General features: G+C 38.5%; 1 protein-coding gene across 3 annotated transcripts; it reads right to left on the bottom strand.

Moving 5' to 3' along the window:
- Window positions 1–1,578: 1,578 nt before the first annotated feature.
- LOC105565342 (patatin-like phospholipase domain-containing protein 3) lies at window positions 1,579–21,306 on the bottom strand. 3 transcript variants are annotated; one of them, XR_001009188.1, is made up of 14 exons: window positions 20,478–21,306; window positions 7,829–7,941; window positions 7,351–7,470; window positions 6,980–7,168; window positions 6,739–6,822; window positions 6,463–6,639; window positions 6,134–6,309; window positions 5,354–5,464; window positions 4,896–5,053; window positions 4,150–4,231; window positions 3,958–4,051; window positions 3,673–3,871; window positions 2,312–3,542; window positions 1,579–1,906 (listed from the first exon to the last, which is right to left on the bottom strand). XR_001009188.1 is itself a non-coding variant. In XM_012018456.1 (13 exons), the coding sequence occupies exons 1-13, from the start codon at window positions 20,635–20,637 to the stop codon at window positions 3,331–3,333; spliced, it is 1,875 nt and encodes a 624-aa protein (XP_011873846.1). In that variant the 5' UTR covers window positions 20,638–21,306; the 3' UTR covers window positions 1,964–3,330. The 3 variants fall into 3 exon arrangements, 2 of the variants coding, with proteins under 2 accessions (XP_011873846.1, XP_011873847.1); XM_012018456.1 differs by lacking the exon at window positions 1,579–1,906 and having other exon boundaries at window positions 1,964–3,542; XM_012018457.1 differs by lacking the exons at window positions 1,579–1,906; window positions 5,354–5,464 and having other exon boundaries at window positions 1,964–3,542; window positions 20,478–21,300.
- Between the last annotated feature and the right edge of the window lie 761 nt (window positions 21,307–22,067).

A 22,067-nucleotide genomic window follows, 5' to 3' on the forward strand; every position in this document is an offset into this window, starting at 1 on the left:
TGTCGGTTCATCTATATTCATGTATAAATTAACCGAGGCTTTGCGAAGTGAAAAACAAATCGCTAGCATTTAAAAAATACCAAAACATACATATTTTGCTAATACTTATGTAATATCATTAGAACTCTTTGTTCTTAAGATAAACGTTTCTCACAGGTTTCCTTTGTATATTCAAATTATATCTAACCAGGTATTTCCTGAACAAATCTATATCAAATTTTTAATATATCAATTATAGGCAAGATAATTGATTTAATTTCTTCGTTAGCACTTAATCTACTTATTCTACTGAGGTACGATAACACAACAATAAGCGTAATCATTCACAATATGATCACCACATAACATTTTATATTAATGTTTTATGAAAAAAGGAAGATTTGTCAAGGAGACCAACGTTTTCATTCACAATATGTCTTTAATTGAATCATTCATAAATAAACAAGTAGGAAGACTACGTATATATAACCAAATCAAAAATATAACACTCGTTAATCGAAAGCGTACGATTTAAATATTTTCAAAAATTGCATTGTTTAAACCTACAACGAATAAAAAAGATAATTTGCATATCTATTTAGAGTAATTTTTACATACAGGAATATTTCACAGCAATTATATATTACCTATATTTTCTTACATTCTTATTTTCTGAATAAAACCATCGTGAAAACCAGGCAAATAGTAGGCAAATTTTCTTTTTATAATCCCGATCTTGTATAAAGCGGAATGTATAGGAGTTCTAAAGTACGTAAATTAAACTTAAATATAATTTTAAAACGTGTATAAAAAAACTATTCAGTATGAAACAAGATATCGTTAAAAGCTAACTGGTCATGATCAATAGTTATTAAGTTCTGCTTTGTAACATAATATAAAATCTGTATAATCTTTGACACTCAGACCCAGCTGTATACGATCACAAAAGATTTGTTTTAAAAATCTATTATAAATAATCTATTCGAGATTATACTATCTTGAAGGAATATAAAAGTATGTGCTATCTATTATTATTAAAGTATAGAAATTAGTTAACAATAATTATTCAACAATAATTAACGCTAACAGGAAGATGATGTGGCAAAAATACAGACCTTATTCTCTAATCTTAAATGTTACAATAAGATATTCTTAAACTATTTATTCTATTTTCACAACCTCCAGATTCGGCATGCTTCAACAACTTCTTGAATGAACAAAATTAATAACAAATTATAATAGAGGTAATTGTTGTCGTACATAGGTTTTTATATTCATCGAATTTTTTGAGAAACGTTTGCAGATATTTATGCTCTACGTATAAGCTACAAAAGAGAAATACGTGGAAACAAAGAAAGAATTTATATCCATTCGACATACGTATACATAACGAGCGATAAATAATGTGATAAAGATCATTTATACATACATATACTCATCAAAATTGTGAATTGAGTCAGCATTGTTAATACATATCATATCTTGCACATCAAGACTCTCTAGAAAATATAATTGTGTGAAGTATAGGTTTATCGTAGTAGAGAAAAAAATTATTATACATCAGATTATAGAATATAAAAAATTACTGCTAAAGTTTAGGAGTTTATAATAATAAACTCTTAGAATAATAAAATTTATCAAAGCAAATAGAATAATAATATTTAAGACATACATGTTTGGATGCACATTCCCTGAAGAAATGTGTTCAAACAAATGTTACAATGAAGAACGATATATCAACCATGTTATAAACAAGTTTACAACTTGTTTCTAATACTACAAGGTACAACATTATCTTGTAGTTTGGAAAAATAATTTCCGAACTCAAGTTTAACAAATATTTGTCTGATTAGCATGTATTAAAAGTTAGCTGTAATTTCTTATACACTATAGAAGCAGCCCAAGGAGAACAAAAAGTCAGGATGATGTCAATTTAATGTCATATTGTCCAAATTTATGTCAATACGGCATCAAATTGACCAAAATTTGACATAAATTTGGTCAATATGACATCAAATTGACATCATCCTGACTTTTTATTCTCCTTGGGAGGGGCTCAATCATAAATATTTTCGTCTAGTGTGAACTCGTGAAAGGTGAAAAATTTTATTGAAGGATTTTAAATATTATCAATGAAATTGTTCACTCTTGTTCATTAGAGGAAAAAAATCATGATTAAGCCCCAGATGTATCCTTTTAACTACAAACGAATAATAATAAATCAAAAAGAAAATAGAAATAATCATTTTTAATCGAGGATAAAATCATTATTTTAAAAATAATTATTTAATCTTTAACATTATATCTGTTTCAAGTTCATGAAATATGTGATGTCATCTGTTTTTCCTACTAAAATTCAGTTCGTTAGCCGTCTATCTTCAATCGTTCGATATACGAAAATTGTACTAGTCTATTTTCGCTAAAAAAGATCAACTTTCCAGAGTTTCTTTTTAGAATCAAAAATATCGATGGTTTTGATATATGACGCTCTTTAATCACCAATATATCAGTCTCTTTGTGTAACATGTATCAACTCAGGCAAGCGCTCGTTATTAATGTTAAATTTTTAAATCCGAGTTGGTAAACTTGAATTATCATAGAATACTGTTGCACGTCATACTACAGACGCTTACATGCAAGTGGCATTATTGGCATGTATTCAATAATTGTGCCTGAATATTAAATGCTTTATCTTAATTATATCTTGCAAGAACATTTAGAATTAAATGTACATGTTTATGTAAAGTGAGACATTTAACTTTGAATGCTACACATATCAAGTGTAGTAAAAAACACACGTTATAATGACGTATCTATAAACTTGTAGTCTATATATCGTTTCCAGAAATGTTATTTTGTAATTAAAGCAAGATATGTATGAAAAATATTTCGTTACAGCTTTAAATCTCCAGATAGCAAAGTCTTAAACTGATATGAAACAAAGCATAAATATTTATTTTTAAAAAGTAACAACGGTAAGAAGCTTTAATAAAATTTTTCTAAATTTTGATAACAAAGATTTCCAAAAATATTTCTATAATATAAATATGTATACATAGATACAAATGGTGAAACTAATCTTTAGAATATTTTAGCTTAAATGTCAACAAAGTTATAATTTTATTTGATATATTCATAATTATAGAAACTCTGTAATAATAATAAAAATCATCCATAGATTATTCTCTTTTAGATGGAGCAAGTTGTTTATAAGAAAAATAAAAATATATAAGTAAATTAATTAAAATGTCTCTCTCTATAAATTATTTAAGTAGCACATATGTTCTTGCAATATATCATCAAAAATTACATTATCAATTATATAGAAATGAACAGGCTGTTAACTTATTTCTATAGCAACATGCTTGTGGATGGTTGATCTACTTCCGGTCGACTGTCTGGAGATTTGGACACCTCCACTTGTTCAGAGTCCTTTTCGACGTCCCACTCACTTTCTGGATCGGAAAATATATTTGCGCTATCCAATATCTCATCTAACGATATATCCGACAAATTTTCCATGCTTTGTTGATTTCCGTCGGTGTAAAGAGACTCTGTAGCTGCTGTACATTTTACAAAATTTCAAGAATTAAATTAGATCGGTCATTAAAATCATTGATTAAATCATATTAAAATATTGATCATAAATCTCTATCGTTGATATTTTTTAGGTAGAAAATACCAATTAATTACCGTCATTAAATGTATGCTGAGATAACCATGTAGGCTCATCCCAATCATCGAATTGGAGTTTTTTATTGGTATCAACTTCATCTAAGGACAGCATGGTATGTGATTCTGATTCTGTTACATCGAATATTTCTGTTACTTGCACTTTATGGTTATCATCCATATAATAATACGCTATCACAGCCTCTTGATCCGAAGTCGCCTAGTAAAAGTTATAATTCAATATAAAATTTATCTTGAAACTTATTCAAACTGTGTTTTAAACACTCTATTATTCTTGTTACTTACTTGGAGAATATTTTCGAAAGTATCGTCCACTGATGTAAACTCGCCCATATTTATTATACAGCTCGATTTTCTTGAATTGTTCCACGATTGTCCACTGTAACATGAAAATGTTTTAACCGTAATGACATTAATTCAAAAGGTTGTTAGATATAATTCTTATATCAGAGACCTATTTCCATTATAATTACTTACCATTCGTTGTATTGGAGAGTCAAATTCAGATTTTTTTGCTTTTGGTACATAGCTTCTGTCTCTTCTATAACCTGCGCGTCATCTGCAAACGTTCGAAAATATAAGAATCACTATCAAAGAATGTAAATCGCATCAAGCTCACTTAAGAGGATCCCTCAGGGCTCGGCGAACTTTGATGGTGTGCGCCATCTAAACACGAAACGCAGGCTACATAACTACACGGACACGCATCTACAATACATCACACCCATACATAAACGCGAAAGTTTCATACAAACTATATTCTTATTTAAAACCTCTAATCCCAATTTGGAGGGTTTTACAGTAATTTTACATGTAATCCAATCCCAGGAAACTCACTTTCATGTGAGTACAAGTTGTAAAACTTTTATACGAAGCATAAGTTATAACTAAGTGACAGTTCGTCTACAAGGATATAACTAATCAATATATGAATTTTGAAATTTTTACTCATTTTTTGTATAAAATCGGAGATTCCTGGGATCATCAATGCATATACTGTAATTGTACGCAAGCATTTTTGATTCCATGAATTTAATACGACGAAAGGTTCCAATTACGAAAATGGTAATTCTGTCATACAAACGGCTGCGGGATCCTCTTAAACCATATTAACGTTCATCTGTTTCTGTTGCACAGATTGTTTATAAAACAATTAGATAAAACTTTCTGTTAGAATTGATTTAAAAGTTCAGATTATAAATGATTGGCTAAAGTGTACTTACTCGAGTTATATTCCATAATGTTGAAATAACACTTGATCGTTTGAGGCAATGGCTGAGCATAGACATTGATCTTCGGGAACATTATACTCAACTGCTCTAAGAAAAATTTACTTAATTCCACTAAGTTATGTCGTAGCTTTGGAACACTCATAATGAATCTGAAATAAAACAGATACGTTTTTCATTAATTACAAAGCAAATCGTTATAAAATATTCCGAGTATTTATTGCAAACAGACGTCTCTGTCCGTCGAGATACTTTATTACTTTTTGCACCTCTACAAAGTATAAATTCGCAACTAATGTAAAAACTCGCGCGCGCGCGCGCGCGTTACAATACTTTCGTGAAAGAAGGATGAAGACTTCAACATCAGTATGCGCATCAAAAGTAGAGGTTACAAGTGAAAATAAGATTTCAGACATTTGCAGAAAGCATTACATCTTAGAATTTATGCTTACCGGGAGTGTGTTAAATGCTTATTGCAAGTAAGTGCCTGTTGCGGGGTATGCAGAACATTTCCGACTACTTTGTATTCCAAGGCACGAGTTTCTATCTTGTTACCAATCAGACTACCAATGACATGCATGACGTTAAATACAAATATTACAAGCGGTAATTATGCGTGAAATTGCACCAATCGACTGAATCTGTGGTATGTATCAACGTTGATATTGTTGCTCGTGCAACATACGATGCAATAAAAGATAATGAAACGAACTTAAGGCGGGATTCCTGTCTAGAGGATTGTTTTTGCTGCATTTTCTTAAACTTCAAAATTCCTCAATCATGCATGTTGTCAAAAGATGTTTTTGAAAAACGGAAGGTGCGTAGTGGTTTTAATTCAAAAAGTATCAAGTCTACGTACTTACAAAACTATCAATTAATATATCGAACACGAACGCGAAGAAATATATACGGAAAATCGTAAATTTTCATAATCGAAGTTGTTTTAAACAAAATTTGCTTTGAAAATTCTTCTAGACAAAAATCTTCCTTAATCATTAATCTGCGATATTTAATATTAAAGAATGTTAATTTACAAAGTGTACATATCTTTGTGGCACGCAACACCTCCAATCAGTGAGAATAATGAAAAGCATTAAGTATGTATAATTTGTTTATATGTGCACGTACGTTTGTTATAAAAATAATACTGCTATGTGAAGCGTGTCTGTGATGCGCATATTTGATGTATATTTCCATGCGCATGTTTCATGTATATTTCAGTGGCTACTTACTTTGTGATCGTAGCGTACATTACATCTGCCGGTAGCGTGCAGGGCAAACTCAACAACGATAACAGCTTCATGCTACGATGCTTAAACAGCCAGTTAACAAGCCCCTTGTTGGCAGAGTCTATAGCATCTTGGAATATAGTCAACACAGTTTCGGGCATATTAGCTACCAATGCTTCCTAAAAAGTGAAATATCAAGTGCGTAAAGTAAGGATAATCAAAATATTAATAAATATCACTGAAATTTCACTGAGTTTAAATTAAAATAAGTAGAATGCAATGATTGTTATCGGAGACACCGTCGCTATTGAAAGCATCGTAGAACCTCTCACCTGTCTATGCATTTTACATTCCAAACATTCCGGATCATATTCCATACAATCGTCGATCGTTTTCTCAACTATGTATGTCGACTGAATCGCGAGACACCTTGTGCAGTTCAGTAGATTATTACGATGTAGAAACCGCAATGCGTCGTCGAATCCCTGCTTACACATGCTCGAGAGAATCTGTAATTCAAAAGCGTGTAAAACTACGTCTGTGACATTTAAGGTATTTAAGTTACATTTACGCAGTATTAAAGACGGTAATTAACATTTTTATTTTACCTCTGTTTTAGGCGGAAAGAGTATCTTCGTGAACCTATATATGTTTTGTCTGGAGAGCTCTATGCTTGTATTGGCGACATTGACCTGCAAAGCATAAGGACATGCATAAGTGATGCGAATAATTACAAAGAAGGAATCAGGTAAGCGCACACGTTCGTGAATTTAACTCGAAGTTGCTTCGTTCTCTTTAATGAGGAATTATTTACGAGAAATTATTATTGACACACGCGAATATACGTACGTGAAAAAGTTGGGACGAAATGTCCCTCGGGCAGATATCGCTCTCTCCGCAGAACGGGCTAACGGTAATAGTATTTTCATCGAGCGTAGGAAGATTGTCGCTGAAACCGCCGTCCATGTATCTGATACCGTGGAACCGCGGTGGCAGCAAGCCAGAGAACAACGGCACAAACGAAGTGGCTAGTAGAGCCTGCAGAAAACGTAGAACAGTGTAAAGTAGGATGACCAATAACTACTCGGGAAAAGGAAAACTAAAATGTACGAAACTTCTCCGAAAGACACGGAAAGTTACTGCCTTATTGTCTCAAGCGATGCTCTGTTTTAACGAGGATCCATCGCGGACAAGTTTTGCCTTGATTTAACATATCTTACCTGCAGCAAGTCCTCCTTCGAGTTGAATTGGGAAACGATCACGTTCTTGCCGTCGTATACTCTGGTTAGAGAGATGTGTAATTTTCCGTTGACACGAATGTGCGCATCGTCTGGTAAAAACTGGAATAAAAACGACGGTCAGAAGACTGGAATAAAAATGACTGAAAACGTGACATACTACCGGTACATTTTTATTACTAAAAATCGATAAGACATATACAATATTACTTTGAACAAATCAAGATTCTTTTTGTTCACGTAGAATATAAATCGTAATTTGAGAATAATAATCATAATAATAATAATCTCTTGAAAGTTACGCGCTGCACATCTAAAAGTTTGTTTTTTGCAGAGTCCGTTCTGTACATGATGCTGGATGAGGTAGGAATAATTAATGCTTGGATGGAAGAAAAACAGCGCGCATAAACAGACTGCCAGATTCAAATGTGGTAGTGTCATCATTTTCTTCTCCACTCACCTTCCGCAAGCTGTCTAGCAATATTTCTTGCACATTGAAGGACGGACTGAACGGTCCGAGCGTGCGTTGTCGCGCTTCACGTGCCACGCGTAATACGTTGCTCGTCATCTCGCCTGAAAGCAGAGAGGGAACGATCCTGAATTACAGCGGAATCAACCTGAGTCTGTGTTATGCATAGAGGAAAGTCCTCTGTTATGAGATAGGCTCGTAATATAAGATAGCGGAGTTTCTTTCTGCTAAATTAACAGGCATCGTCTGTTGATTCCACCATGAATTTATCGCCCATGGAGTGAAATCCGTTTAGAAAAAATTGATTGTTAGATCGTGTAACGGTTGCGAAAAAAGATTTGCGATTGAATTTGGAAATCTACTATCTCACATTAGAATCCTATCTCATAATAGAGGAATTTTCTCTATGATACAATCATAAACGCGCCATCGATAAAATTGGATTGATTACGATAAATTCATCAATCTCGCGGTACTTAACGCGGAGAAGCAGATTGCTTAAGTTGTTGAATGAAACGAAGCCACAGTTCTCACAATCAGATAGGAATATTCAAAAGTACATAAACGCGACAAAGTGCAATAAATTCCTGTTACGACGTTACCGCCACAATTTTATAGAAACAGTTCCTTTAAATAAAAATTATTCGATTAAACATACCAAGGATTTATATCATTCAATAAAGGCAATTAATATCATTGTTAAAAACACACATCCGTGTAATTTGCACGTGAACAGGCAGATTTATACATTGATATTTATTTATAAGAAACGTCGCTTTGAGTATTTCAGTTAAATTATAATATTTTTAAATTTTATGTCGATACATTATAAAAATGTATTCATTGGCATTTTTATTTATAGGAAATGTTTTAATTAAACGTTAAATATTTAGTATTTAGAATATACAAAATTAAAATATAAATGCCTGTATGTACTCGTATTTGTCACGATAATCAAAATATCCGCAATCTCTCATCAAACGGAAAAGGAGAACAATGAATCAATGCGAGATAAATCAACTTTGATAAGATATTTACGAGATATCGATTAATATATATGGTATATTGATAAAATATCGGATACAGATAAGATTTCCAAAGAATCGTATTCAAAGCTTAAGAAATGTTACATATATATACGTTCCCACACGGATTTTTATTACGAATTTATATTACGAACAGATTAATATTTTCCCAAGGTCGAGTCCTTATCCCGAATTTATCTAATGGGCGTAATTAAAAAACCATATCTCTTAACACGTTAATCTTGATTATTTTTGTTCTTGTCAGGTCTTTTATCGAGGCTCTTAACTGCTATGAAAACTCTGCAATTTATGATTCATACCCGATCAACAACATTCCTATCGTTAATGAGATATTTGCTTTCTATTCATTTGTTGATCTTTCTAAACAGAGACTTTTTAGTAAGATATCGCTATTAGCGCGTCGAGCGCGTAGACTAGTTATCGGATAATCTTAATTCGCAGAATGTAAGCTAGCGCTACTCTATGCGCGATTCGTGATTCGCTAGCCGAGCAGTTGTTTTGACGACAATAGCGGTTTTTTTTTACTAATATTGCAACTTGACTAATTATAGACTTATGATGCGAGTCCTGTAATAACAGGTAAAGGTTAAAAGTTGTCCAAGTTAACACGAACGAGACGACAAATAACAAATTATGAACGATAAACTGTGAATGACGAATAGTGTGTTAAGTAATAACGAATGTCCAACAAATTTCTGCGAATCACGAACCATGCATTACGAACTGCGCATAGTGTGCTAGCTCAAGAAGCGAACGACAAAGCGCGAATGTCCGATCGCGCAATCCGAAAGCGAAGGCTCAGTGCCATCTCAATGCCGCGATGTTACGCAAAATGAGGTGATGTCGCAAAATACTTGAAGCTGCAAAATACGCTGTTTTTCAGGACTACCGCGTAATATCGCCGATATCGCGATATCCATGATAAATCGACAATAGATAAACAAACAGATGCGTGCGTCTATTAAATTTACGTAACGTTACGACGACCCCTCCTCGTATCTCTCTGGCATTTGCTCCAAGTTAAACTCCGGGGACGATTCTACGTCAGTGACTGAAGGAAAGAATGAGCGACAAGAGGCGAGGAGAGATATCGCCGTGCATGTGCTATCTTTCGATCGACCACGCGACATTGCTTGTTGAAATAACGTTTCGATCTCTGTAATCCTCGGGGAATTATCCGCTGCAAAAATCGCGGAATGACGTATGAAAAAGCCCGCGATGACCCTCCCCCCTCCCCCAAGGGGGGGAATCTCGTCGTTTAATCATTTCAGAAAATTTATCGTTTACACGAGATAAGTTCTTTCCAAGACGAACTATTCAATACAAAGTTTTATACAAATTGAACGTAAAAAATTAACCTTTCACTTTTGACCTTTGTTAAATCATTTAATAATACGATACTTAATTTGTCTTTTTTTTTTAATGATTTGATACTGCAACACTTTAATTTAATCCTAATTGTGGCTCGTCATGTTGGCCTATGAACGTTTATGTAATACACTCGGCGAGTTTACTTTTGTATTATTTAGAAAAAAAAAATTAATATATGAAGCGAACACTTGAATATCTTCTCCGAGATGTGAATCTACGAGAAAAGTAACAATAACGACGATTGTTCCAATTTAAGAGGGAAACAAATGTAGAGGGATCGTTCGTCAAGTTCATTTTTTCGTTATTTTCTCCGCGCAACAGTGAAATATCGGCGCATTAAATGCCGTCTTCGGCGCGTTGCATTTGAATAATCGGCGAATAAGCAGTCGGCGAATCTTGAGATTTCGCCCGCTATGCGTACGCCGCGAATCTCGCCGAGATAAGCACGTGCATCCGTGTGAAGATTCGCGCAATGTTTACAATACGGCCAGCCGCTTGATCTTGGGGCCGAAAAAGAAGAGGAGTCACGCTCCTCCGCGGCTGATATACGCGGGCGTTTATTTCGGATTTCTCAATTCTCGTGTCGCGGCGTCACATCCGGGGACCATCCGCCACTAGAGGAGAGGGAGATAAAACAGCCGCGGAAAGGGTTATCAGATGATGTGCGCAAAATGTTAGGGAGTCAGCGCGAGTGCCGTGTGAACGTCAGCGTATCCGATATACGCAGCTTAGCCGATAGGGAACAGCATCGCTTTGTTCGCCGTATCTCTCGCGCCTGGCCGCAGAGATACCGATACGGACGAGAGCTCTGACATCACGTGTCGGAACCGCTCCCGCGATTCTACGCCGCGCGATCGTTGCGCGCGTCCGTGGCGCGGAAAGATCAAGGAGAAACGATGACCACCCCGGGGCTCCGACCAGCATCCAGGCGGCATTTCGCTTTCCACGGTTGAGACAAAAATACCGAAATGCCAGAATAGATAACGGCCCGGCTGCACGTCTTGCAAACAATACGGAATGACCTGTCCCGACAATTGCATGCGCGATCATTCTTTTCTTACTAGGCTGCGTGGACCACAAAGATGCTGCCCGAGGCATCGTTTCGTTCTTCTAATACTTCGCGAGCCAAATTATCTCTCGCAAGTGAGCGGGGGTTAAATGTTTCATTCTCATTTTTATCTAATCGGCTAGTATATAAAGAATTGTTTTCTATACTCTTCAAAAGTCAGTCAGTGGATTATCACTGGAAACAGTGAAGAGCCACTGATTTGCAGTTATAAGTATACCACTGAACATCGCAGTAGTGTACTAAATCAGTGGCTATTCATTGTTTTCAGTGCTAATTCACTGATTATTTTTACAGAGTAGTGAGATATTTATAAATATCTCTCTACTCTTTAAAATTATTTTATGTAGATCTGAGTAATATAGTTTGACGGCTACAATCGCGTGTAGATTTACAGCTTTGAGAGAATTATGGGCAACCGCAAAGCATTAGAGAAAAGCCCTCTATGAGACAAGGTTTGTTTTCTGTTCCTAAACTGGTGAACTAGTGCAATAAATTAGAGTAAGACAAGCATATTTTTTCTCATTCCAGCTTACCGCAGTAGTTTACCAGGCAGGAACGGGAAACAAACCTAATGACTGCTAATATGAGATAGCGGGATTCCGCATTTAATTTCACTCTTTTTTCTTAACGATCCATCCAATAAATCCACGGTGGAATAGGCATTATCTATTGACCAGAAACTCCGCTATCTCATATTAGGAGGCTATCTAATAATAAGGGACTTTTCTCTACAGAAAAAGGTGGAGAGTCGATTAACCTCTGGTTATCTCTCGCAAGTGAGCGAGGGTTAAATGTTTCATTCTCATTTTTATCTAATCGGCTAGTATAAAGAATTGTTTTCTATACTCTTCAAAAGTCAGTCAGTGGATTATCACTGGAAACAGTAAATAGCCACTGATTTGCACTGAGAGTCGATTAACCTCTGGTTAACAGTTAACCAGAAAATGAAAAACCGGATCTTAGAATAATACTTTTCATTAACATTCGCTTACGTAATTACTGTTAACGATAGCATCGAACTGATCGCGTTGCATATTAAATCGTACGATGATGAATACGCATGAAAGATCATTCGCGCGTTAATGTGCGCGAAATGCGATACAAGAAATGCTGCAAATAATCTCTTAGATCTCCTTGGAGGAGATATTCAAGTGTTTGTAAATGTCGCGCATGTCGATAGGATTTGACAAACGAATAGAGCTGCATGAATACGAATAAAAACCGCGGGATTGAATGATGCATCGAAGTGGATGCTTTTGACCTATGAGCGCGTTTACCGTTGACAAACCGGACACCGTTATTTATACCGGCATATCGTATTGTACTACCTAGTCTTATTCATAGTCACATTCATAGAATTGTAATTTTTGTATCGGTAAAACAAGAACGAGGCTCGAGCAGTCGAATTTACGTGCAACTTTCCGCCCGATTTTCGTGTTCCACTGTCCATGCTTATTGCTCGCGTCTTGACAATAAGCTATCCATACAGCATGCGTGTCTAAAAGACATCTTTAAGACGTCTTTAAGTCATTTTTAGATATGTATGTCTAAAAGACGACTTAAAGGTGTCCTAAAAATGTCTTTTAGACATGCGTGCTGTATGGATACCGAGTGTATGCAACTGACACTAAAGTGTATGATTGGGAACGACTATATAAAAAAATCTGAATAACAGAAGATGCCATCTTCCCGACGATATCGTCGTTTCTAACAAGAGAAGACAGACTGTCGCATCCTAAGGCTCGGTTTCACCAAACCTCGCTTAACTTTAATCTTAATTTAATTCACGTTTGTCTCTTTCTAAAGTAACAGTTGAAAAGAGACAAAGAACGAATTAATAATTTAAGCTAGGCTTAAAGTTAAACAACGTTGGTGAAACCGGGTCTAAGATTTCGACAATCCATAAAATGGACGTTAGCGGATTCGATTTTTGGGAGGAGAATTTTATTGTGAATTTCAGACGAGAAATTAATTAAGTAACACATTGAAATAACTGATAAAAGTGGCATCACAGAGGACAAAGTTACCTAATCCGATTACTGACATGCAAAATGCACGAAGAAATGGTACGACGCGTGTCACATTTCTCCTTCCTCAAGATAATTTTTATCTTTTATCAACTGACTGATACGCGCGAATGCATACGATCGTATAAGGCGACTATCTTTGTAGTCTTAAGGATAAGAAGAAATAATTTCAGCACAACCGACCCACCGAGCGATCCCTGGAGATTATCGTTGGCACGCGCGCGAAGATACAAACAATATTAAATGTGCGTGCGGACTTTGTCATTGCGCGTGGACAATGACATGAACAATACCTGGCGATCGTCACGATCAGTAACAGGTCGATTGACTTGCATGGAAAAAGCGCTGTCTATTGGACTTTAAATCTTCGTCCTTCGATAAGCGTCGTTCGGACAAATAATATGTGCAGCGATTCATGATCGATACGTGTGCATCACTGATCACTATCTAGGAAAAAAAAGAAGCTAAACGAGTCATCGGAGACATTATTCTATTATCGTGACATTGTATGACAATGGAGCAGAGTCATTTCTCAAAAACTATAATCGATGACACAAGAATGATTAACTCCGCTCGTCAGAATAACCAATGATAAGGAAACTTTACGATCGATACGTTGATTGCCGATATGAGTTAATTCGCAATTGGAGATATGAGTTAATCCGTAAATGAAACCACGGTTCGTTATCCGCTAACTCGAGTTTCTCGAGAGGAGAATAAAATTTTAGCGTGAATTTTCGATGAAAGGCAAATATAATTGAGTGTCGCATTAAAAATAAATGATGTAAAATAGCATCGAGAACAAAATAATTAACATAATTAACTACTAAAATGTTTGAAACAAAAATAGTTTTACAAAATCTGTTGGCTGGTACCATTATTTTTGAACTTTCAATGGCCTCGAAAGGCTCGGTGAACAAAAATAGTAAAATCTTCCAAAAAAATCTTTATGCATCGCAGTAAGGACCACACGGTTCGTCACTCCCGTAGTATTTACTTACTCCAAACCTAAGATCATTTATTTTGCAGACACACAGCAGAGAGGGTTAGGTTTTGAGTCAATATAATTAATACTACGGGAGTGACGAACCGTGGGGTCCTTATCTCTGCTGTGAAACACAAAGATTTTTGTGGAAAATGTTTGTTCACGGAGCTTTCAAAGGTCAATGAAAGTTCAAAAATAATGGCACCAGCCAACAGATTTTGTAAAACTATTTTTGTTTCAAACATTTTTCCAAAAAATTAATACTTTCCGAGATTTGTCTATTGGGCAGCCCGAATTTTTCATGTTTGACTGGTTATAACTAGGTAGCTGTCCATTATTGAGCTTTGTGACCACATTATATTTTTTATTCAGTAGATCATAAGCTACAACATATGAAAAAAACCAATTGATTTTACCGGGATAGATTTTCCATATGATTAGTGCGGGGTTCTTTGGCGAGGAAGTGTTAAGAAATTTACGCCGTAAATTCCCGATGAAATGGCTCGGCGTCTGATTGTTACGTTTTAAAATAAAAATGTGTTCGCGAGACATTGTAATTGTTTTCTCCGTCAGCCGACATTGACCGACTTCGATCTCTCGTTGACAAAGATACATGAAATCTCGGGCATTCTCTTTCAAGGCGTTTCATCGCGGTATGATACAACGCTATATGCAATTAACCAGTGCACATTTCCTCTGCACCTGTTTCCCCTGACAATTTATCAATCTCGAGGCCTCTGTTTCCGCTGTGCGATCGACAAACACCGCGCGAAACGTAATTTTGTGATCGCTGCTCTTATCAGACAGCAAACTGTCAGGCCGCGTAATCGGCGAATCATCGACAATTACGGCCTTATCGCAGATAAGCCCCCCTGGGCGCAAATAAATTTCGGAGTTATCGATCCTTATCGCCGAAATAATGTCCATCAACTCTAGTGTATCTCGCTGGGTGTTTGGGATTTACGCGAGTAAGATATCTCGTATCTCAGCGCGTTACGATCAACACTCGGATCGCATTCGATCTATTAATACAATCTCCGATAAGATGCCGGAGCCGTTTTCTCGCGCTACGAGGAAAATATGTTTTCGTACCCGTGGGGCACCCGTGTAATCGCGATACTCCTCTCGACCTCAAACGAAAAGATTCGCGCGCCGACTTCCTTCCGGTCGGAGTGAAAAGTAAAGACCGCCAATCGGTCGTCCAGCAGTAAACGTGCTGCCGTAACCCAGTTCCACTGACACCGATGCACGCATATCTAGGCGGAGAGAACGAGAGATAGCGCCCAACTCTCTTTCTATCCGCCGATTTGCGTCGCATGACCATGATTTTCATCGTCACTCGCGAACGCACGAAAACATATTTGTCGCAGCTGTTGATCGGCCTGTTGTCCGTCTTATGGAAAATGACCTTGTTTGCACGCCACGGAAACGCGTGACTGAATTCTACGAGAGTAACAATTAATGGGAGACACGCGTGGAATTATTACACTTTAACCGGCGATTCACCCAAGTTTTAGGACTGGGAAAATTTAATTGAAAATCAATTCGTGAATTTATTTTTATTTACTCAAACGTATTGTAGACGAGACTTTAGATGAACAATTATACTAATATACTAATATACTGATTATACTAATATACTAATAGAGAGATAATTTCTCTCGTTGTTCACGTCAATTTGCGACAAGATCTTTGTACGTGTCTCTCCGAAGGTCTCGACAAATGTCATTCGCTTCTGAAAATCAGTCGCTTTAAACAGGTTAGCAGCATTCTCACAAGTATTTTGCATATTGATGTAAAGTCAAGGTGTAATTTGCGGAATAATAAATCATGGTCGTCGGGTGAAAGACAAAGTGGCGTTTCTTCAAGTGCGTGCCGAAGTCTACCGAGTTAAATCTCATCGGTGAGTCACGGTGTCCCGGCAGTCTCTCGTTTAATTGAATTCAAGACGTACGCGCGTTTTCCGTATACGTAACTCGTCTCGTTTCTGTAATTAGGACTTGCGCAAGACGGCGAAGTGCAGTGACGCTCGACCTCGCAGCTGCGAACGCATCCGTCGAAAATGATTCACGAATAAGCTCGCTGCGTTCGGCGATGCGTATATTAAAAAAAAACAGACGTAACACTCTTCGGTGCGACTTAAATAAAAGCGCTATTCGATACTTCGAGCGTCAACGGAACTTTCGTAACAAACTTGCGTCACCTGCATGGCCCAAATACGAAAGCGCAATTAAAAACATAAGCCATAAATTATACTCCGAGGTAGCTCTTTAATAGCCGGTCTTTCTGACCCCTTGGTAAGCTAACTAATAGTTAAATTATGTGTCTATCCTTGGCTAATTGTAAGTTGAAGGAAAAATAAAGACACGCGTATGATTGAACTGTTAGTTAACTTACCAAGAGGTTGGAACAATCCTAAAGAAGGCAGATGCTCTTTTCATCAACGTTCGATTGCTCTTTCTATTTCTGGCAACTCCCGAAAGAAAGAAAGAGAAAGCAAAACGCAACAGAAAAAGAAAAAGTGATAGAAATCTCTCTCTCTCTCTTTCTCTATTTCTGTCACACAGAACTTTGATAAAACTGCACCCACAGAGAAAATTTCCGGATCCAATGCTACTACACTTCAATGATCATAAAATAGGATCGACATAGCGCCAATCATATTTATTATAGAGAAAGGAATATTTTAATCTTAAATGAAAAATTCTAAAATCTAGAATAAAATGATAGCAAAACTATTTTTAGTGAAAGTTTAATCTCTCGTTCCCCTTTTGACGCAAAAAGACCGGAAATTCACAATCGCGCTCGTTTGCGCGTGACAAGCTACCGGGGCTCTCGGCCTCGGTATTGTGTCATTCGTGAACGCATAATGGTTGCGGCGCAGTGTGCGTGCGGGGAGATACGAGGGCACAGGCGTGCCGCTTGTGTTTATCCTGCTGCTCGTGATAATGAAAGCGGCAACGCACGTTTTGCCTCGCCGCGGGGAAACAAAACGTTCGCCCGCGCGATAAACCGCGTGTCACGCGGCGCCCCGCGGCCCCCGCGCGGACACGCGTCTAGGCATATGCGACCCATTTACGAGGCCGGAGGCGGTGTAAGGGTGACGATGACGTTTACGCAATACTTTGCGAATTATTTCAGGACTTGTGAAAGCGTGTCAGCGATAAAGTAGCCGCACGCACCGATCGCGGCTTCGAAAGTCGCAGCGAGCTCGGGCGCCTCCAAGGATCGTCGCGGCGTCAATCGTCGGCTCTATCGCAGGTGTTCGCCACGTAAACACCGCGTGTGTATGTACATACATAGGAACAATAACACGCGCTACGTAATATTATTATTATTACGATGAGAGATTGAGACCTGTGAAGGCGAACTCCTTATTTAGACCTCGGACAGAAATTAAGATTCCGCAGTAAGACGCGAGTCGCTGTCGGAAGTCAACGCACAAAGGATTGTCGTAGAATAGAACGGGCCGCAGAATAGAAAATTTCTAGAGATCGAGAACTTTTTTCCACTCTGCAGCCAATCGACGTGCTCGAAAAACTTGTCGTACGACAGATGTAATATCACGCTGAAAAAAATCTGATAGATTCAACCAGTCGTCTGTTAGAAAATGGACGAATCAGAATTCCTTTAGGATTTACCGCACTGAAAAAAATTTCTGGTTGAATATGGACAAATCAGATAATTCCTTTAGGATTTACCAGAATTCCTTTAGGATTTACCAGAATTCCTGTAATCCTACAGAAATTCTGGTAAATCCTAAAGGAATTCTGGTAAATCCTAAAGGAATTATCTGATTCGTCCATATTCAACCAGAAATTTTTTTCAGTGCGTGAAAGATATTTCATAACCAGAAGTTTGCTAGGCTTCACTATAAATCTGGTAATCCTATAGGAATTACCAGAATTCCTTTAGGATTTACCATGAAAGATATTTCATAACCAGAAGTTTGCGAGAACTTCACTACACATCTGGTAAATCCTAAAGGAATTCTGATCTGTCCATTTTTTAACACGACGACTGGTTGAATCTATCAGACTTTTTTTTCAGTGTACCCTTACACGGTTCACTTGTGCCTATCGGGCGGGTTTAGCGAGCACGCGTGCGTATCGCACCTGCGATAAACGCCGCGGGGGGGAGGGAGGAATTTTAACGACATTGCCCCACGGTGCGATATGTAACGCTATCACAGCGAGCGATATGAGAAAAGGACAGCGCGTTACAAATTTACCGCGTCGCGCGCTAATTAGCGCGGTCGCTCTCGTTATCGCGGTAACGACACACGCGAATGAATTATAGGCGGCATAATAATAAATCCATCCCGTCCGTTTCGCCGATTCCCCTCATTGTGCAACAACTTGTAATTTCATTTGACCGCGCATTATTCAGATAATTACGACGTTTTATTAATTTTCGGATGTAATCGAACGAGCCTGCGACCACGGACGTTACGTAGCGCATAATTCTTTTTCAGGAAGATTTTCGCGACGAAGTAATTCGGTATCTCGTCATGTAAACAAACGTGAGAGAATCGAATGGGATCTTTCCACGATTCCGATAACTGGAACAATTTATGACAGTCTCTGTGGAAAATGATAACGAAATGTTCGAGGACTAGGAATAAGGACAGTCATAAAGGGAGAAGGGGAAGACATAATTCGTAAAAGAAAAAAAGAGAGAGGAGACTAGAAACTGCCGAACAATTGTTGTTGCGTGAAAAGAAGAATAGGGAGAAGAAAAGACGTTATACTGAGAAAAAGTCTTTGAAAATTTATTTGTGGCACATAATGTTTATTTCACTGAAACGGCAGTCCGAAGGTGACGAGAAAGATTGACAAAGCGAAAGAAGAAAAAGAAACGAAGGTGAGGTGAGATTATTCATTGACGATAGTATAAAAAAATTTTTAAAAGAAAATAAAAAACTAATGTTTCTCTTTTATTTTTCTTCACAAGTTTTCTTTTGTTATGACTATTGTTATGACTATGGTAACTATATTGTTACCACTAGGAGCGGTCGATGTTTTTTCAACTGTTTAAGGCTGATGGCAGAGAACAATCCGTAAACGCTTAAGACTGCCTCAGTCGTAGACGTAGGGCAAGGCAGAGAGAAACGTAAGTCGTATACGACTTACGTTTCTCTCTGCCTTGCCCTACGTCTACGACTGAGACAGCGTTTACGGATTGATCTCTGCCATCAGTCTAAAGCCTATCACACAATGCGAGGCAACAGGCAACAGGCAACAGGAATAGGGAATAGAATTTTTGACGCGTTGGATTGGTTGAAGGAAAATTTCTGACGAATCCAACGCGTCAAAAATTCTATTCCCTATTCCTGTTGCCTGTTGCCTCGCATTGTGTGATAGGCTTAAGCCTATCACACAATGTCAGGCAACAGGCAACAGGAACAGGGAATAGAATTTCTGACGCGTTGGATTGGTTGGAAGAAAATTTTCAACGAATCCAACGCGTCAAAAATTCTATTCCCTGTTCCTATTGCCTGTTGCCTGGCATTGTATGATAGGCTTTAAGGCCTGTCCTACAAGGCTACAATACGATGTATGTCGCCGTCGGGTGTCGAAACGTGGCAAAAAATTGAAAAGAAATATTCTCATTAGACCATTGACGTATTGTAGAACAGGGACTCGATTCTTCACTGAGAAAAATGCTTCGATTGTATCAACCAACACATGTATGACAGAATGTATTTTAGCTAAACGAAACAGAATTTCTAGTTAGCACAATAGGGCTCGATATTTCATAACCAGATGTTTGCTAGACTTCACTTGACTTCACTACACATCTGGTAAATCCTAAATGAATTCCGATTCGTCCATTTTCTAACAGACGACCGGTTGAATCTATCAGATTTTTGTTTTTTCAGTGAATAAATTCAAGAATCGAGCCCCAGGCCTGTAGGGTTAATATTACTTAACATTTGCATTTCTTTCAACAGAGGAGGCTCCAGTTGCTGATACTCGCATTAACAAGGATCGACGGGGCAGAGGATTTCACGGCGAACAACGTCGCGGCGGAGGAGAAGTTACGGAGAGACGTAGGACACGTGCGATCCGCCCGCGGGGACTCGAGCGGCTCCGTTTTACATAACTAAGCGGCGGGAAAAAAGGAGAGAGAGTTCACTCACCCAGGGGCAGCTCGCAGAGCAGACAGCACGCGGCGATAGCGCCCGCGGACGCGCCGCTTATCTTGTTGAGCAGCAAATGCGGCGCGTACTTTTTGAAGCAGACCGCCACGCCGACGTGGTAGATGCCGAGGAAGCCGCAGCCGGCGAACGACAGATTCATGTTGCCGGGTCGCTTACTGACGTGATGACGATCCCGTCCCTCGTGTCCTTCACGGGGGGAGACAACTACGCAGCTCGCGCCGAAGCCACGAAAAACCGCGGTCTATCACGGGATTCCGTCACTCCCGTGTGCGGGACTGGGAGTGCGTGTTCTCCTCTTGTCCCGGGGAAATGCTCTCGATTCTGTACGTAACGCGCTTACGATTCTTTAGCAGAGTGCGCCTGAACGCAAGACGATGCTCACGTTACGACGGTCGATCGTGTACTGCCAGGCAGCGTGCGAGCAACAGCTGATGCGACTGCGGGGTGCCAGTTAAAGAGGCCCCAAGTCGACCGAGCGCGTCGACGAGGGACAAAGATAGCGAGGTGACTGCGTGGGAAGAAGACGCACGTATACCACTATCGCAGGGACCGACCGCAACAGCCGATAACGCTCACGCGAGATAGCGCGAGAGAGGCCACGCGTGACGTAGCGCCGCGCGATTGGCCCGCGCCGGGTGGTGTGGTTTGCCGGCCACGCCCACCACGTGTCCGCGGCGTTCGCCAATGCACCCCGGCCAGGCCGTTTCTTGCAGTCGTGCGTCGCCGACGACGGCCATCGACCAGGTAAAGCCTCGTCTACATAGAAGTCGTAAAGTCGTATTATTATTAAGTTCTTGGCTCCTGGCTCCGTCCGGATCCAATACGGCCACGTCTAACCAATTGTCGTCGGCGTAAAGTCGTAGTCGTAAGAATAGTCGACTATGATTGGTCAATTCTTATGTGCTTGACGGAATTGACCAATCGCAGTCGATTATTCTTACGACTGCGACTCTGCGACTCTCATTGGCCGCGTTCAGCAGACACAACTGTTGAGTGAGCGCTCAGTATGATTGGTTAATACTTTTAGATCCAGCCAATCATGTTAAGAAATCATTGAGCGCTCACTCAACAGTTGTATCTGCTGAACGCGGCCATTGTAGACCCAGCAGTACTGTTGAAGAGTGGCTGCGTTCAGCAGACACAACTGTTGAATGAGCGCTCAGTATGATTGGTTAATACTTTTAGATCCAGCCAATCATATTAAGAAATCCATAGCCACGTTCAGCAGGCACAACTGTTGAGTGAGCGCTCAACGATTTCTTAACCCTAGAACCCGACACATGGGTAAAATTTACCCAGAACAACTTTTCGAACGTTACCGCTCTGAAAATATAAGGAGTTGGCAGTACTATACTAGGGTCAAAATTAGTTAACTAATCCCTTTGTTGGAAGGCATGACTCAGCTATTTTCTCACCTAACCGTTTTCGACAGGGAAGACAGCAAAATTTCGTTCGGGTAAATTTTACCCATGTGTCGGGTTTACGTTGGAAAATTCATTTCTAATGTTTTCTTGTTTGTAATAGATTTATCTTTCTTTCTAGTTTTTATTGAAAACTTGGTTGCTGATA

This window comes from Vollenhovia emeryi, unplaced genomic scaffold (assembly GCF_000949405.1).
Source record: "Vollenhovia emeryi isolate VEMERY1.0 unplaced genomic scaffold, V.emery_V1.0 DF939153.1, whole genome shotgun sequence".
Classification (NCBI taxonomy): domain Eukaryota; kingdom Metazoa; phylum Arthropoda; class Insecta; order Hymenoptera; family Formicidae; genus Vollenhovia; species Vollenhovia emeryi.

Excerpts from the sequence above, each read along its gene's own strand:
- LOC105565342 (XM_012018456.1), bottom strand. The coding sequence starts at position 20,637 with ATGAATCTGTCGTTCGCCGGCTGCGGCTTCCTCGGCATCTACCACGTC. Across the intron at positions 6,823-6,979 it reads TTTCGTCCCAACTTTTTCAC|GTCAATGTCGCCAATACAAG; the intron begins GTACGTATATTC and ends TATGCTTTGCAG. Across the intron at positions 5,465-6,133 it reads ATGTACGCTACGATCACAAA|TCTGATTGGTAACAAGATAG; the intron begins GTAAGTAGCCAC and ends TGTCATTGGTAG.